The sequence below is a fragment of the Podarcis tiliguerta genome (assembly GCF_965153285.1).
Source record: "Podarcis tiliguerta genome assembly, chromosome: 13".
NCBI lineage: Eukaryota > Metazoa > Chordata > Lepidosauria > Squamata > Lacertidae > Podarcis > Podarcis tiliguerta.
Genome location: NC_139546.1, coordinates 11,143,221 through 11,162,198, shown reverse-complemented (window position 1 = coordinate 11,162,198; position 18,978 = coordinate 11,143,221). Strand labels below are relative to the sequence as shown.

Here is an 18,978-nt window from a genome sequence, read left to right as displayed (position 1 = left end):
AGGGATGGAAAGGTCTTGGGGGGCAGCACCAGATCTGACCAGCTCATCCACCCCACAGATTTGCTTACTTGGCAATCCACACCACAATTCACCATAAGCAGAGAGCATGAACCCAGCAGAAATCGGATTGCAGACCAAATAGCTTCAGATGGCTCCATAAAATGAGTCAAGCCACGTCCTGCAATTGGAAGTCAAAACTAGAGCTCACCTACACTTCCGCTTGACCCACGCCTAGAAAGCGTGGGTCCAAGCAGTTTGCATTTGACTCATGCTTTCTAGGCCCAGGTCCAAGTGGTTTCCCCCTTGCTTTGCTCCTTTCCTAGGGAAAACCTGCTCTTTAGCTCTGAATTGGTATTAATAATTGTATTATAAATTGGTATTGTTATAATTAGGCTATTATTGGACTGTACAGTCGTACCTTGGAAGCCAAATGCCTTGGTTCTCGAACAAATCGGCTCCTGAACGATCGAAACCTGGAAGTGAGTGTTCAGGTTTTTGAACGATTTCCAGAAGCCGAACGTCCAGCGTGGCTTCCAATTTGCTGCAGGGCGCTCTTGCAGCCAATCAGAAGCCACGCTTTGGTTTTTGAATGGTTCCAGGAGTCGAACGGACTCCCAAACCCCAAAACCAAAGTACCAGCGTAATTGAAAACTAATAAAAATTATTATAAAAAATAGGAAAAGATGAAACAAATATGAAACAAATATCATCATTTATATACATCAAAAACCATCAGGAAATTTTTGAACTTGAAGTTATTGCTCTAACAGACAACGTGCTTTCTTTTAAAAGAAATTTTATCTTTGAGTTTAACATCTGCATTAAGGGTGACCAAATAGAGCAAGTCTTTTATTGTGTCTGAAGATAACATTTAGAAAGATATCTATTGGAAGAGTTTCAGAATTTAAAAAAGAGTTAATTATAGCATTCTGGACTTGGACCACAGTTAAAGTGCAACTTCTGCATAAATAAGAGTTGATGAAGGACTAAGAGAGGAAACTGTGTTAAAAAAAAATTCTGTAGAGATTCCAAATTCATAATTTGCAAAAAACCACCCTGGCCCATTTTCCTGCCCCAAACAAAACCTGAACCATTTATTTTGCTTCCATCTATATTTTTTCCATTAAGTTCCCTTATAGGCTGGAAGTGATATACTGAAATTTTCATTACTTCCCCAAATTTGCATAACAGTTATAAACTGGTTATACAAATTGATTCTACTCAAAATCACATCAATTTTAGTGCAAACATACTCTCCTCCCCCCCAGAAAAATTGCCATCATGTGTAACTTGCTAAGTTTAAAGTAAGGTAATCTATATTTCAAGGTTTGTGCGTTAACTGCATCCTGTATTTTGGTATTCCACAATAAAATGAACAAAATTATTATTCTGTTGCCTGCCTTCTCTGACCCTTATTATATTAGTTCGTTTAACCATATGAGCTATGATTAACCTAAGGTTACCAGATTTTTTTCAATAAATCTGCGGACACTTTTCAACTTCAATAGATTTTGTATGGGGACTGATTTGTAAATCTGGGAGACGGGGACGTCTGGTAACCTTAGATTAACCATCACAATGTGAATTCCTCACCCCCCTTTTTTTAACCAACCAGCATTTATTGATTTTTTTTGCTGTACTTTCATGAAAGTATGGCTTATAAATATTTAAATAAATCAGCGTTCATATCTTTATCTCTCCAAGAGTCTCATGATAGCGAGAAATCTTGCTTTTTCCACTCTTGACATCTAACTATCCAGGCTTCTGCCAATAGGCAGTTATCTATATTAGCGTTACCCAACTTGCACCATAGGTGATTTCTATCAGCTGAATCACATGCCATAGCTAAAGTTCACAAAAGCCACGTAAAGATGTTTATTGGGGACCTTAGCACTTTGTTGAGCAAGATGGTGGAAGGTCACACAATGGTCAGAAGTATTTTGACCTTATCTGACTGCAGCTTGTTTAGTGTATAAAACAGGTGTCCTGTCAGACAGAGGAAGAGGATGCTATTTAACCCCATCTGTCACAACGCACCTGTTGTTAGTTACTTTCAGGTCTCACTGATTTCAACGAGAAAACATTTTCCCGTCGCAGAAATCTGTGCAGCTTTAGCTGAGAGTGCTGTGTCCTGTGTGCCGCACACAAGTGCCACAGATAAAGCTTAGGGTTGGGTTGGGGTGGGGAGGCAAAATATTTATCACGTCTGAGGAGGAAACTAGTTCCTGACCTCAAATATGAAACGTCATCTCAAAAATCTGAGGGATCTCTTTCTGCGCTATTTCTTGTTGTGCCTGTCTCTAACATCCTGCAAGAAGAGCAAGACAAAAACTGAAGCTCAGTCTCACACACACACACACACACACACACGGTCTTGCCACTGGACACCACCACACATCCACACTGGCCGTCAGCCTCTGTTGGGGTCCATGAAAACCTTTTCATAGACAAATACCCAGAGCTTTTTTTTTCAGCTGGAACTCACTGGAACTCAGTTCCAGCACCTCTCAGGTGGGCACCATTGCCATTATAAGAGAACAAGGCAGAAGTTCTGGTGATGAGTTCTGGCACTTCTTTTTTGAGCAAAATAGCACTACTAATACCCCTGGCCCCATCCCAAATCATCCAGTCTTCCAGCATCTCTCTTCTTTTTAAATTAGGGGTTCCCCCCTTATTTTTTGAGAGCCAGTGTGGTGTAGTGGTTAAGAGCGGTAGTCTCATAATCTGGGGAACCGGGTTCGCGTCCCCGCTCCTCCACATGCAGCTGCTGGGTGACCTTGGGCTAGTCACACTTCCCTGAAGTCTCTCAGCCCCACTCACCTCACAGAGTGTTTGTTGTGGGGGAGGAAGGGAAAGGAGAATGTTGAGACTCCTTCGGGTAGTGATAAAGCGGGATATCAAATCCAAACTCTTCTTCTTCTTTTTGAATAAAAGAAGAATAAACTAAGGAACTCATATAACAACAAATTACAAAACACATCCTGATCAGTGTACCAGCATGTACAATATCTTGTAATAAACATTTCAAAAATTATTCCAAAAGGTCTTGTCACATTCTTATGTACGCTGAGGGAGGATTTCTGTCACTGTTAAGTTGTGGGTGAACATATCAGACAACACAGCGATTCTTCAAACAGCTCTTGTTTATTCACAGGCCAGAACAGAACTGAATTGAATGGTTCAGCCAGTCTGCTTATACTGTATAGCGCTCCATTACAACCCAACAGTAACAACTTTCTGTAACTATCCAATCACTGAACGTCACTTTCAATTCCTTATTTGCATATGTGGACCTGAGTGAAAACTATCTACAGTATCCCGCTGCTGGCCCAGGGTGAGAACTTCAGTACATAACAGTCACATTCTTGTTTCTTTACAAAATTATTATAAAATAATAAGGGACTAGTATTTCCTCTGGCAGTTTTGGGTTGGCATGTCAGTTTCCCAGCTAACGCTATTAACGATACTCTACTGTACCAGGATTCGACATTTAAACCTTCTCCATGTTTCCAACACCTTCCATTCTTTCTTAGCCTCTCTCTTCTTGGCTAGCTCCTTTGCATGCCACCTGGCCTCTCCTAGCTTCCCTGCAACATCAATTCCTTTGCCCTTTGTGTGAGCAGAAAATATCCACAAAAACATACAGGGAAGGGAAAGTCCACCTCATCTTCTGCCCACTGCACAAAGCAGTCAAAAGGCATGTGTTCACGTTGCAACTTTAGAGCATAGTGAACACACCGAGGGCTGTTGATGTGCAGGGATATCTTTGCCCTGTACAAAGTTGTTCACATCTTGGCTAGAGAAAAGGTAAAGGAAAAGGGACCCCTGACCATTAGGCCCAGTCATGACCAACTTTGGGGTTGCGGCCCTCATCTTGCTTTATTGGCCGAGGGAGCCGGCATACAGCTTCCGGGTCATGTGGCCAGCATAACTAAGCCGCTTCTGGCGAACCAGAGCAGCGCATGGAAACGCCGTTTACCTTCCCGCCGGAGCGGTACCTATTTATCTAATTGCACTTTGATGTGCTTTCGAACTGCTAGGTTGGCAGGAGCAGGGACCAAGCGACGGGAGCTCATCCCGTCGCGGGAATTCAAACCGGCGACCTTCTGATCGGCAAGTCCCAAGCTCTGTGGTGTAACTCACAGCGCCACCCGCGTCCAAGAGACAAATTAGGAATGGCTTATGACTGCAGACAGGACGAAGCTGTTTTGAGAAACAACAAACTATGCATCAAACAGTTTTACCTTACAACAAAGAACAGAATACATATGCACTTTGAATATCATTGTGGGAACGTGGATTAATAGCCCAGCAGTGGAAATGCAGTCACTGTGCAAGAAACAGCTCTAGACTACCTAGACTTGTTGGAAGGGCATGCCTGGAAAATGTATACGCCACCAGCCCTCGCTTCTATTTGTTCTTTGGCAAGCCATGTCACTTTGCTGTCCCGTTAAAACACACAATTAAACAATCTCTTCCTCTGTTAGCTCCTAGATCCTGTATGCAAGCTGGAAAGAGTTCGTTCTTCATTGTGAGCACTAACATTGAAGGAAGTTCCCTTCCTGTGCTTGTACATCAAGAGAGGAGGCTGCAAAGAGTTTGGAAGAGGCAGGCTGGGAGCCAGGCATTTGCAGCAATTCTCAGACTGCCACCTCCATGCTGGCAATCAGCTGCAACGGCCCACAAAGCAGGCTGCTGCTGCTGCTGCTGTTTAATGTTTAATCTTTTCTGAGGACATCTTTGCTTTTTGCACAGAGTGCACTTTCAAATCTGCATGACCAACCATGAGAACTAAATTTGACTTGTGGGGGCACTCTGGATTACTTAACCTGGAACAGAAGGCTAAGATATCAAAAACAGAAATCTGCTTTTAGTATGTGGCAAAACTTCCTCGTCACTCATGACCTGCTCCTCTTGGACACAGACCTTCCAGCCTCAGCTTGGAGAAGAAGCACAGGGTGGAAAATACAGCCCAGTAATTCCACACCATTTGACGTCACGCTACATGCCCTGGCTGGCATGCTTACTTGAGTAAGAACATAGGGCTAAACCTTGCAGACCAAATCTAAGAGTCCTTCTAATTTAGTATCTTGTATTCCACAGTGGTCAGACAGATCTGTCTAGGAAGCCCACAAATATAGCACACTAGAGTGCACAACAAGAGCCCTTCTTGATCTCACCCAACTTGTTCTTTCTACTAGGTGGCCAAGCAGCTGCCTACGGGAAGCCCACAAACAGGACACAAGAGCAACAGCTTCCTCCTGCTGTTGTTTTCCAGAAGCTTGTATTTGGAATCAGGGTCCATTCTGAGAAGTGACACCATCCCAGAATCAGGTTCTGCTTTGCAGGGTTGGAAGAAAAAGATGGGGTGAATGGGGCCCTTGATTCACGGGGGCACCATAATCATGACAACTGTAAGATGTCTATGTTGAAACGGTTGGGATGCAACTCAGCTTGTACCTAATGCTGGTGGGGGTTGCATGGGGAGAAAGGAGATAGAGGGCTGTACCTCCCAGCTCCCTAGACAACCTCACTGCCCTTTGCCAGTGCTGACCTCTCGTTTGATCCTAGACTGGTGTTTTTAGGGTGCCCCAACTTGCTTCCCTGCTCATACTTCTGAAGTCAAGAAAGAGGAGGAGATATCTTCTTGTGCCTCTCTCATAAGAACGTAAGACGAGCCTGCTGGATGAGCCCAAAGACCACAGCATCCTGTTCTCACGGTGGCCAACTACATGCCTGTGGGAAACCAAGAACACAAGAGGACTATCCCTTTGTGCGGTTTCTAGCAACTTGGCATTCATTTCTGAAGCATACTACCTTCGACTGCGGACGCACGGCATAGCTGCCAAAGCTACCACCAACTGATAGCCAGTGTGGTGTAGTGGTTAAGAGCGGTAGTCTCGTAATCTGGTGAACCGGGTTCGATTCCCCGCTCCTCCACATGCAGCTGCTGGGTGACCTTGGGCTAGTCACACTTCTTTAAAGTCTCTCAGCCCCACTCACCTCACAGAGTGTTTGTTGTGGGGGAGGAAGGGAAAGGAGATTGTTAGCCGCTTTGAGACTCCTTAGGGTAGTGATAAAGCGGGATATCAAATCCAAACTCTTCTTCTTCTTCCTCCAGGAATTCCTCCAGTTCTCTTTCAAAGCTGCTCAGGTTCGTGACAGTCATTGCCTCCCGTGGGAGTTGAGCTGAACTGTGTGCTGTGTGAAGGAACACTTTCTCCTGCAGAGGTCAAAGGGCAAGCAAGGCTCCTCTGCATCTCCAACTTAGTTAGAACAGGAAGCCTTTATTATCCAATTATGTATGACTTATAATAAACTTTCTTATCTTATTTTAGCCAGTGTGGTGTAGTGGTTTAGAGCGATAGACTTGTAATCTGGGGAACCGGGTTCACGTCTCCGCTCCTCCACATGCAGCTGCTGGGTGACCTTGGGCCAGTCACACTTCTTTGAAGTCTCTCAGCCCCACTCACCTCACAGAGTGTTTGTTGTGGGGGAGGAAGGGAAAGGAGAATGTTAGCCGCTTTGAGACTCCTTCGGGTAGTGATAAAGCGGGATATCAAATCCAAACTCCTCCCCTTCTTCTTCTTCTTCTTCTTCTTCTTCTTCTTCTTCAGTCTTAAAGTCTGAGTGTGGTTGCTTTGAATTAAGGCAACAACTATTTGACACGCAGCCAGCTTTTCTTTTTTTATAAACTGCTCTGAGGTCTTTAGTTTTTTCTTCTTTCCTCACAATCAAGCAGTATATAAATTTTATAATACAAATAAAAGGTGTGCTAACCATTCAAAGTAATTCAACAGTGCACACACATACATTAACAAAAATAGCATTTGTTTCTTTTAATAATTTGTTAGTCGAAATCAATGGTAATGGGCAATACTAAATATTATTGTGGTTGGGGGTGAGGTGTCGCTGCAAGAAAAATAATAATGTGTACCACTCAAGTTAGTGGCAGCTGTGTAAACATTATGGTAGCATTCTGTGAATGGAGCTTCAGCAAGGGAGAATTAATTAAAACCTACCTGAGATCAAAGGGATGTGGGTGGCGCTGTGGGTTAAGCCACAGAGCCTAGGGCTTGCCGATCAGAAGGTCGGCAGTTCGAATCCCCGCAACGGGGTGAGCTCCCGTTGCTTGGTCCCTGCTCCTGCCAACCTAGCCATTCGAAAGCACAAAGGTAAACGGCGTTTCCATGCACTGCTCTGGTTTGCCAGAAGCGGCTTAGTCATGATTGCCACATGACCCGGAAGCTGTATGCCGGCTCCCTCAGCCAATAAAGCAAGATGAGCACCGCAACCCCACAGTCAGGCACGACTGGACCTAATGGTCAGGGGTCCCTTTACCTTTACCTGAGATCAAATATGACAATCCTTTCAGTTGAACATGAAATTGCAGAACAAATAAATTTCAGCCAAGTGATCATTTCCCCCCCTGCAATTAAACCTTGGAGGGTTACATCCTAAATAAACCTGTATAATATTGTGATTTTTGTTTAATATTCTTTTTAGTGTTCTGTGAGATCTAATAAGCATACATTCCATTTTCCATTTTCTGATTTATTCTAGTAATACTGTCATATATTATTAAATAGTCTACATTACATGGATTTACTTGTTTATCATTTTGTCGCAGCTGCTGTTAATTTTTTATGTCGTAAAATATGCGGTTAGCTTAGGGACAGAAGAGCTGGTATAATGTAGTTGTTAAAGCAGTGGTGTCCAAACTTTTTCCAAAGAGGGACAGATTTGATGAAGTGAAGGGCCATGAGGGCCAAAGTTGTTGAACTTTTTTAAGGATTGATGTTGTTGAGGGTTTTTTTAGGATTTTACCACAGAAAATAAACTGCCACAGGGGCCAGATTAAACCAACCGGCAAGCTGAGACGGACTTTGGACATGCCTGAGTTAAAGCATCAGACTAGGACCTGGAACACAAGGATTCAAATCTGCACACAAACACACACCCAAACCATGAAGGTCATTGAATGACCTTCGGCCAGTCACTCACTCTCAGCCTAACCTACCTCACAGGATTGTTGTAAGGATAAAATGGGGAGGAGAATTATGTACACCATCTTGAGCTCCTTGGAGGAAACACTGGATAGAAATGTCATAAATAAATAAGTATTTCATATTGTTTGCTCAAGGTGCCAAGAAACAAATTATGGCCCTGCTGCCTTGGGTCCTGGAGGGGGCAGTCATAGATAGCCTTATCACCCTTGTCTAACCCCCCTTTTAAAGCCACCTAAAGTTGACAGCCAACACATCTTGTGGCAGTGAGTTCCGCAGTTCAGTTAGGCAGACTCCTCTTCTTTCTCTTAGATCTCCCACTAAGCAGCTTCACTGGACGACCCGAAGTTCTAGCATTATGAGAGAGGGAGGAAATCCTATCCCCGTCCATTTTCTCCACACCACGCAGACTTATGCAACCCTCTATATATGCCCATCCTTAAATCGCCTGCTTCCTAAACGGAAGGAAGTCTTGCAACCTTTCTTCACTGGAGAAGTGAACCACAACCAATCATTCTGGTTCCTTGTTACTGCACCTTATCCAGCCCTACAATGTCCTTTTTTGAGATGCGGCAGGATGAACAGGGATTGTTGTTGTTTAGTCGTTTAGCCGTGTCCGACTCTTCGTGGCCCCATGGACCAGAGCACACCCCAGTTCATGCAGGGTCCATTTAACCACCAGCCCTGATCATCTCCCCTCAGCACCCAAACTTCTAACTAAACATCCTCCCCTCTCAACAATATTTTATAGTAATGAATATCACCAATTAGTTCTCAATTAGATAGAGAGGTAAAGGTAAAGGTAAAGGGACCCCTGACCATTAGGTCCAGTCGTGACCGACTCTGGGGTTGCGGCCCTCATCTTGCTTTATTGGCCGAGGGAGCCGGCATTTGTCTGCAGACAGCTTCTGGGTCATGTGGCCAGCAGGACTAAGCCGCTTCTGGCGAACCAGAGCAGCACACGGAAACGCCGATTACCTTCCCGCCGGAGCGGTACCTATTTATCTACTTGCACTTTGACGTGCTTTTGAACTGCTAGGTGGGCAGGAGCTGGGACCGAGGGACGGGAGCTCATGCTGTTGCGGGGATTCGAACCGCTGACCTCCTGATCGGCAAGTCCTAGGCTCTGTGGTTTAACCCACAGCGCCATGTGCGTCCCTTTTAGATAGAGCCAAATTACCTGGCTTACTGGTTTTTACACTTCCCCCCAGTCCCCCACCACCTCATTCCAATGCAGGCTCAGCCCAGGAAAAGAAGAAGCCACAAGAGATCAACACCTCAGTAGGAGAAATCAAATTCTGCGTGGGACTTCAGGCAGCGAGCGGGGGGAACAATAGCTGCGCACCAAGAACGCACGATACCGTTAAACGGTGCTTGAAGTACAGCCACCCCCTCAAATAATTCTGGGCGCTGTAGTTTGTTAAGCACTGCTGGGAATTGTAACTCTGTGAGGGAGAAACTACAGCTCCCATAATTCTTTGAGGGAAACAAGGAGCTCCGAATGAGCTTTGAAGGTGTAACTGTGTCCACAGGTCTCCATCGCTGCGTTTTCTGACTTCTCAGTTTGGGGGTCATTAAGGAAATCAGCCCTGAGTGCTCACTGGAAGGACAGATCCTGAAGCTGAGGCTCCAATACTTTAGCCACCTCATGAGAAGAGAAGACTCCCTGGAAAAGACCCTGATGTTGGGAAAGATGGAGGGCACAAGGAGAAGGGGACGACAGAGGACGAGATGGTTGGACAGTGTTCTCGAAGCTACCAGCATGAGTTTGACCAAACTGTGGGAGGCAGTGGAAGACAGGAGTGCCTGGCGTGCTCTGGTCCAGGGGGTCACGAAGAGTCAGACATGACTAAACGACTAAACAACAACAACAAGCACCCTCAGGGAAACCTGTCTCAGTTTCTCCGTCTGCAAAATGGAACACCAACAGCATCACAAGGAGGAGAAATAGCATACAAAGGCAGGGCATACAAAAATAAATGTTGACTACCACAGCTGATTATCTTTAATGTCATGGCAGTACTCCCAAAAGGTACTGTAGGATATAAAGGCTACCAGAAAAGCCCACGGCAGGGAACGTCTGACTCTATGTTAAAATGAACCAGACGGGGTCAGATCGGATGGCAGCGGGGGAAAACATCAAGACAGGGAAACCAGGCTTTGCTCAAGATCCAGAATTTGCTCCAGGGTCCTGAAGTTAGAAGCAACAGATATTATTCTGTGACAATAATATACTGTAAATTATATTTAATTTACACACAAACACACATATATGTTGGCAGTTTGGCATCAGAGGCAACTGATAAGGAGATAAACTGCTGCGTTCACTGTGGCAGGGTGGAACAGGGATGTCAACTTGAATAAAATATTGGGGGGGGGGAGAACGCACAGGTAAGCTCCGCCTGCAGAACTGATCACATGACATGGCACATGTGTACCATTTGAACTGCAACACCCATCAACTTTGGAGGGGCAACCCCCTCAAATATTTTATTCGGGGGAGACCAAAGGGGTCTCGGCCCCTATGGGGCAGAAGGAGAGCTTTAGGCCCAACTGAAGGTGGATATTTCGCCCCATAGGAGCCAACTCCTAAGAGCTGTGGGGGCTTCTGTCCCCCACACAATAAAGCATTTGAGGGGGCTGACCCTCACAAAGTTGATGGGCGTTGCCATTCAAATAGTGTCATGTGGTTGCCTATGCTTACCTGGGGGGCCCCATCATATTTTATTCAAGTTGGCACCCCTGTTTGCCCAGGCTGGCGCTGTGACCTTTCAGCTTGGCTCAAGTGCCAAAGTTACAGAAGGAGGGCCAAAGGAAGGACGCAGAAAAGTGAGAAAGATGCACCCAAAAGAAAAGTCTGCTTGCTGCGGCTGAGGCTGGGCAGGGGCTTCGCCTCAGGTGTCTGCTTGGGCGGCCGGAGCTTACCTGCTGCTGGGAGTTGAAGTCTGTCAGGTTGGTGTTGTAATTCCAGCTGGCGGAGACGCTCTCGAAGAAGACCGTCTCGCCGGTGCTGTTGTAGTCCTGGGCGAACTGCACGGCTCCCTCTTCGGTGTGGTTGTATTCTCCGGGCATGAGAGGGTCCTCCAGGGCGAGCGCCCCTCCGCCGCCGCCGCCGCCGAGGAAGAGCAGCAGCAGGAAGGTGGTGACAGGAGGCATCTCGGCGCCAGACGAGGCCGTCCCCGCCAAGAGCGCTGGCTTATAAAGCTGCCGCCGGCTCCCCGGAGACCCTGCCCACGGCCGCGCCTGCCTCGCTCTTCGGAGCAGATAAGCGCACCAAGGCTGCCCTCGGGGGCTCGCCGCCGCCGCCGAGCACTCGCCGCAAGGGCGGCCCCTCGCCTTGCCAAAGTCCGCTCCGGTGCCTCGCCGCCGTCACGGGCAAAACAAACGCGCGCCCAGGCGAAGAGGGCGCGCGAGAGAGAGAGCGCGAGGCGCGGATTGCTGGAGGAGAAGCTTGGGCGCCCGTCCTCAGGAATGGGAAGTCGGTGGGGTGGGGTGGGAGTCCGGAGGAAGAGAAGGGACTTCAGGGCGGGAAGAGGCGCCTCGAAGAGCCCGCTGCTCTCCGGACGGAGGAGAGCGGCGGCGAGCCGGACGCAGCTCGCCTGCTCTCCTCAGAGGAAAGCATTCCAATGGAGCGAGCGAGCGAGAGAGCGCTGCCTTCCTCGCCTCGCCAATTGGCCTCCAAGTCGCCGCCAGCTCTGGGCTCCGGCCTCTCGCCCCCGCTCGGGGTTTCCCTCGCGGCACCGCGAGACCCCGCTCCTGGGGGGCGACGCCAGAGGGCGGGAAACACACGCACACCAAAACATCCTGAGGCAAGGCAGGCACCAAAGGAGCAACGGGGGAGAAGCGCTTTCTCCTCAGAAAGCCACAAGGGTCCAGGGACAGGAAGAAGTGAGGTGAAGTACCCTTGCCTCCCCCCTCCGGCACCGCATGGAATCGTCCACTGATTGGGTCAGATGGGGAATAGGTGATGTGGGGAACCTGTGTGGCCCTCCAGGTGTTGCCCCAGAATGACTGCCATCACCAGCACTGGCCATGTTGGCTGGGACCAGGGCTTCTTTTGTGACAGGATCCAGTACCAGCACCTCTTTACCAGCACCTCTTCCCTACCCCCTGCCCATGGCAGCCATTTTGTGGTGGTCCCCATGGCACTTGAGTACCAGGACTTTAAGCGATGGCTGAGGCCAGGGGTGCCAACTTGAATAAGATATTGGAAGAGGAAGGTAAGTCCCACCGCACATAGTTGATTGCAAGAGATGGTGCATGGACACCATTTGAATGGCAGTATCCGTTAACTGGGGGGGGGGGTGCTCAAATATTTTATGGAGGGGGGAAAGGGACCTCAGCTCCTAGGAGTTGGGCTCCTATGACTGAGGCTGAAGAGAATTCTGGTCCAGTAACATCCGGAAGGCCACAGGTTTTCCCATCTTTGCTGGAAGGAAAGCGAAGTGTGCACCTAGGTGTTCAGTCAGTATTGTCGGTGCCTCAGCTACCTGTCTCTCACAATCATTTCCCCTTCACCTTTCCCTTTGGGAGAGCACTTTCCTCCCTCCAGGGTTTCCTCAGAGGAACCATCCCATATTCTAGTCTTGCCAATAGAGGCGCAGGGCGCCAGGGCGCCAAGTTCTGGAGGGCACCAGAGAAGAGGCGGAGGCTGGATGTGGCGCCTCCCGGCATCAGCTCGCCGCCCTCGCCTGCCTCCACCATGCCGTGCCGCACCCGGAGCCTCCTGCCATGGCCACCTTGGCATGAAGAGCCGCGTCCAGTTTCCGCCTCTTCCCCACCAGAGCCACCTTCCAGCTGCTGCCCACCTCCTCCAGCCCCGCCGCCAGCGCCGTCCTCCCTAAAAAACTCTGGGAAATGGGGTGGGGCGCTGGAGGGAGCTTTGCACCACGGCGCCGGATATGCTTAAGACGGCCCTGTCAAGTACCTTTGAAAAGCCCTCCTGGATCAAGCAAAGAGCCATCTCGTCTAGCATTCTGTTCTGACAGTGGCCAACCAGATGAAGATGATAATTTTATTATTTGTACCCCACCCATCTGACTGGGTTGCCACAGCCGCTCTAGGTGGCTCCCAACAAAATATTGAAAACACAACAAAACATCCAATGCCCCCAGGAAGCTCAGGACAAGAACATAACAATCCTCTCCTGCTTATGTTCCCCAGTGACTGGAAACAACTGCTTCTAATGCTGTAGGTGATCTAGCCATCTTCAGTAGTAGTCACTGAGAACCTCACCTTTGCAAGCCGTCCAAAGATGGTTTTGGGTGGCTTTGTTCAAACACACTTCCCAAAAGGTGCCTGGTGTGCATAACAGGTACATCAACTGGGGCCCCACAATGTGGGTGCCCAGTACATGCGTGTCACACCACACTTGCCATGATATCGCTGCAACATGCTGTTATGAAGTCACGGCACCCCATCATGACACGCGACGCGCTTGCATGCTCCGGTGCTGTGGTGGCGGCTGGGCTAGGCCCTGCACCTCTGCTGTGGGGCCTCTGTTGAAGTACATCCATGGCTGCAGCAGGCCTCAACAGAGGCCCCACGGTGGAGGCGCAGGCTCCGGCCCAGTTGCCACCGCGGTGTCAGAGCACCAGAGGTAAGGCGGTAGCCACCACCAGCTTGCAGAGCACGGTGGGCAGTGCATGGCTTTTTTTCAGCCGGAACTCACCAAAATTCAGTTCTGGCACCTCTCATTGCCATTGTAGAGAACAAGGAAGATGTTCATTGGAGCTCCAACAACTCTTTTTTCTAGAAAAATAGCACTGGCTAAACTGGCTTAAAAGGAAATGAGAGAGGGGAACCAGGTGCCAAAAGAGAAAGAAAAAATTAATGTCTTGCCAAGGATGTCAGACCATGAAAATCGGAAAAGATGAATGTCCATTGTGAAGCACGAAGCTCGTTGAGAAGCTCTCTACCTGTGAAGTACCAACTATGCACCTGTTGGCCAACTGAGGCCACTGAGGCCAACTCCAGGGGGCCCTGGGGGTCCGAGCACACACAAAAGTTTTGCTGTGTCTGCCTTGCTTCTGTCACTGCCACTGCTGCCAGCTGGATGGAGCCAGGTTCTCAGTAAAGGAGACAATAAATCCAGACCATCCTTCAGTCTCAAAGGTGCAACAAGAGGCATCTCAAGGCTGATTCCTACTTGAAAGGAAGAACCATGGACCAGGAAGGGAGGTGTAGCCAGATTTTGCTGCTAGTACTGAGTAACAGTCTCCATAGATTGGCTCCTAGTCCTACAAACTTCTGGACAGCTCTTCTCCTGCACATAAAACCCTCAGACTGTTGGACAGCTCCCTCACTTGGCTGGATTATGACACATTTCTGATATTTGGGGACACAAATGCTTCTTAATGCGACAATTGTTCCATTAAATACTATCTGAACTAGGATGAAGCACTCTTCTGGATCTCCTCTGGAGTCTAACACTATGCAGTCTAGGTCTTGATTATTATTGTTCCCATTCTTTTTGTTTTTGTGTTGGGTTAAGCAGTGTACACTTTGCCTTTGAAATCATGGGTTCTAGAACAATGGTTCTCAATGGTTTTTCACCATGAAAATTAGTGTGGGAGTCTTGGTGGGACACTTAATAAACTTCGTTTTTTGTTTTGCAAATCAAAGTACACACACAGCCTGTGTTTTAACATCATTATAAAAATTATGGATCCTAGGCCTGTTCAAAAGGGACGCGGGTGGCGCTGTGGGTAAAACCTCAGCGCCTAGGACTTGCCAATCGTCAGGTCGGCGGTTCGAATCCCCGCGGTGGGGTGCGCTCCCGTTGCTCGGTCCCAGCACCTGCCAACCTAGCAGTTCGAAAGCACCCTCGGGTGCAAGTAGATAAATAGGGACCGCTTAACAGCAGGAAGGTAAACGGCATTTCTGTGTGCTGCGCTGGCTCGCCAGATGCAGCTTGTCACGCTGGCCACATGACCAGGAAGTGTCTTCGGACAGCGCTGGGCCCGGCCTCTTAAGCGAGATGGGCGCGCAACCCCAGAGTCGGACACGACTGGCCCGTACAGGCAGGGGTACCTTTACCTTTACCTTTAGGCCTGTTCAATAATTTCATATGGGTAAAAAATGTCTTAATCTCCATCATATATATATATAGAGAGAGAGAGAGTTCAGGATTGCATACTTTGAGCATGGTGCTGATAATGCACCATGGGTTGCAGGTTTGATCCCTGTATGGGGCAGCTGCCTATTCCTGCATTGCAGGGGGTTGGACTAGATGATCCTCAGGGTCCCTTCCAACTCTACAGTTCTATGACTCTATGACTCTCATGAACGGAGTGTGGACAACCAGTGGTCCATAGGCACAGTATGAGAACCTCTGTTGCAGAAGATGGATGTCCCTTTCACTAATTGTGTCTCCTGAAAGAAAGGCACTCCTGTTTTTTCCCATTTCAACAGCCTGCCACTTTTTCTTCAAATTATAAAGTCCTTTAAAACTGATTGTGATAAATGCTCTTTTAATGTCCACTTAATCAATCAATAAATTCTGAACCACCATCCCTCACATACAGTTTAGTCGGGTATCCTTGATGAAAGTGATGAAGAATTCTAAGGGAGGCAATTGAGTTTAATTACCTTCTTCAGGCAAGAAGGTATCCCTATGTTCCGAAGAATTAATCAGTCAACTGGAAAACAAGAGAAAATTCAAAGTGTAAAATACACCAGTCCAAGCCTCAGTGAAACCAATTATTATTATTTAATTGGCAAGCTGAGAATGATCAATCGTAGCACATCCAAGAGCACTGATAACATTCAGATATTTTACCTTCAGTTCAGTAATGTAAAGTGTATTGGTCCCGTCAAGAAAGATACTCAAAAGAGTCTCTAAAGATCAATCAGGAAACAAGCTCACAAGATGGTTAATAAAAACAAGGATGAAATTAACACATGGGAAGCCATTTCAGCCTCTGAGTGGTTGTACCAGCAGCGTTTATGTTTAAAGGGAACTCTAGCAAATCTGCTGTCGAAAATCTTTGAAGGTAAAGCATTTAACCGGAGTGAGGAAAATAGCTCTTCTGTATTTGGTTATTGTTTAAAATATTAAATATAGTTTGCAGTTATTGAAAGCAGAACAGGTCAGGGCCAATGACTGCACATGGCCCACTGACTAGCGCATGTCACTCTTGAACATCTATGTCTCTTGTTCTCAACCATAGATTTGGCCTGCACTAGTTCCAGTGACAGCAGAAAAGAATTACCGTATTTTTTGCTCTATAAGACTCACTTTTTCCCTCCTAAAAAGTAAGGGGAAATGTGTGTGCGTTTTATGTAGCAAATGCAGGCTGCACAGCTATCCCAGAAGCCAAAACAGCAAAAGGGATTGCTGCTTTCACTGCGCAGCGATCCCTCTTGCTGTTCTGGCTTCTGAGATTCGGAATATTTTTTTTCTTGTTTTCCTCTTCCAAAAACTAGGTGTGTCTTATGGTCTGGTGCGTCTTATAGAGCGAAAAATATGGTAATCCATTGATTCATTCGCCTACATCAGGACAAAATAGTCAACCAGCACCTGATTTGCCAAGAGGAGAAGGGCAGAGGGGAAGATTTGAAGCCATAAAAAAAAGGGTTTTTCGAGTTTATTTAATTCACGAAAAAGAACAAACCAAGAAATAAAATTTGACAAAAGGACGCACAGTTCTACTGAGTCATACAGACAACTGTAGATAATGGTTAAAAATTCAGGATTATGTAATATTGTTATGAAATTTGCCAAATAACTCCAGTTGCTGCTGTTCCATGGCTCTGTAAGTTGTTATTAGAAATATACGTAATAACATTTCATCAGGTAATGTAACATTTGAAGCCAATAATGAATAGAATATATCTATGCCAAACTAATGAGCTAAGATGAGCTCATAAATTAAAAGTAGTACCAGAAAGACTGTGTATGCCCAAAAGAGCTCTAAAAAAAATGTTCCAAACAAAACCAGTCACAATTTTTGCAATGCATACTTAAATCACTGCTGGGACAAGTTGACTTCTTTTTATGAATGAAAATAAAAGCAATGCTCTTACCGTATGCACTAGGATGACTTTGTTCCAGATAGGTAGATTCATGAAAGCAAATCCTGGTATTCTTACAAGAATGGACTTGTTCTATTATATGGTCAGCCACAGTCCAGGATTACCTGACCTTCCTTTTTTTTAAAAAAAATACCATGACCTTTGACTTATCATATTTAATAGCTAGAATTTCATTTCTACAATAATCTGCAAAATCAAATAAGACGTTGTTGTTGTTTAGTCATTTAGTCGTGTCAGACTCTTCATGACCCCATGGACGCTAGGCACTCCTGTCTTCCACTGCCTCCCACAGTTTGGTCAGACTCATGTTTGTAGCTTCGAGAACACTGCCCAACCATCTCATCCTCTGCCGTCTCCTTCTTCTTGTGCCCTCCATCTTTCCCAACATCAGGGTCTTTCCCAGGGAGTCTTCTCTTCTCATGAGGTGGCCAAAGTATTGGAGCCTCAGCTTCACGATCTATTAATATCCTGACCTGTAATACCAGTCTCCTTTCAGTCTCTTCTTTTCTAGCTAAACATACCCGGCTCTTTCATCCTTCCCTCATAAGGCTTGGTTTCCAAACCCTTTAACATCTTGGTTGCCCTCCTCTGCACTTGTTTCAGCTTTTCAACATCCTTCTTAAATTGTGGTGCCCAGAACTGGACACAGTATTCCGGATGTGGCCTGGCCAAGGCAGAACTGAGGGGTACTATTACTTCCCTTGATCTGGGAACGATACTTCTGTTGATGCAACCTAGGACAGTATTAGCTTTCTTGCTGTTGCTGCATCATCATACTGTTGGCTCATGTTAAGCTTGTGGTCTACCAAGACCCCAATATCCTTTTCACATGTACTACTAGTAAGCCCAAGGACACGGGTGGTGCTGTGGTCTAAACCACAGAGCCTAGGACTTGCTGATCAGAAGGTTGGTGGTTTGAATCCCCGCAACGGGGTGAGCTCCCGTTGCTCGGTCTCTGCTCCTGCCAACCTAGCAGTTCGAAAGCACGTCAAAGTACAAGTAGATAAATACCTTCCGGCGGGAAGGTAAACAGTGTTTCCGTGCACTGCTCTGGTTCGCCAGAAGCAGCTTAATCATGCTGGCCACATGACCCGGAAGCTGTACGCCGGCTCCCTTGGCCAGTAAAGCGAGATGAGCGCCCCAACCCCAGAGTCGGCCACGACTGGACCTAATGGTCAGGGGTCCCTTTACCTTTATTAGTAAGCCCAGTATCCCCATATTATCTTTGGCAGGTGGAGTGAGGGAGTAGGACATGGTTGAGACATGTCCATTTTCAGTGGCAGGTATGTGTAGATAATTGCTCAGGTAGAGATAAGTTTACATGCACTCCCTTAGGCATACTTGGGAGTTAAGAGAGCACCCCAAAGCTTGCTTTCAGGACTACAGGGCCTGTTGGCAGGGTAAAGGTCAGCTTTAGGGCTAATCTGTCTCTCCCAACGGGATTTGTGAGACCCCATGTGATAGACCCATTCATTCAAACCAGGTTCTAGTTCTAAGTCCTGATGAGCATTGGCTTAAATTAAACACTTTCCTTTGTTAGGTTAAAGAAACCCTAATGTCTCCTGGTATTTTGTACTTCTGAAGTGGGATTCCTAGAAAACAGTTACCTGGAAGTCCTACTGAAATTAACAGAACTTGCTTTTGAGTAGACATGCTCACGCTCATAATATGTTCCCCTGGCCTAGCATGCCTCAATGTAATCATTATCTGAGACCTTTAATACCAGTGAGTATTGCACTATTTTATCATTTTTAATGATGTTTATTGATGTCTTACATAACCAGCTTTAGAGCTGCCCTGACAAATGGCTGCACATAAATGCTTTCAATAAATAAGTAAGGCGCAGTTCTTAATTAGTCCGCAAAGGCTTATTTATTATTACCTTAAAGGATGACCACACACTAAATCAGGGGTCAGCAAACCTTTTCAGTGGGGG

General features: G+C 46.8%; 1 protein-coding gene across 1 annotated transcript in view; it reads right to left on the bottom strand.

The window, feature by feature from the left end:
- The window catches only part of ACE (angiotensin I converting enzyme), a 68,527-nt gene extending 56,646 nt beyond the window's left edge, over positions 1–11,881 (bottom strand). Inside the window, exon 1 of the mRNA XM_083407471.1 lies at positions 10,932–11,881. Within this exon, the coding sequence (XP_083263597.1) occupies positions 10,932–11,162 (231 nt within the window). The 5' untranslated portion in view covers positions 11,163–11,881. The remainder of the gene's footprint in view (positions 1–10,931) is intronic.
- Positions 11,882–18,978: the final 7,097 nt, after the last annotated feature.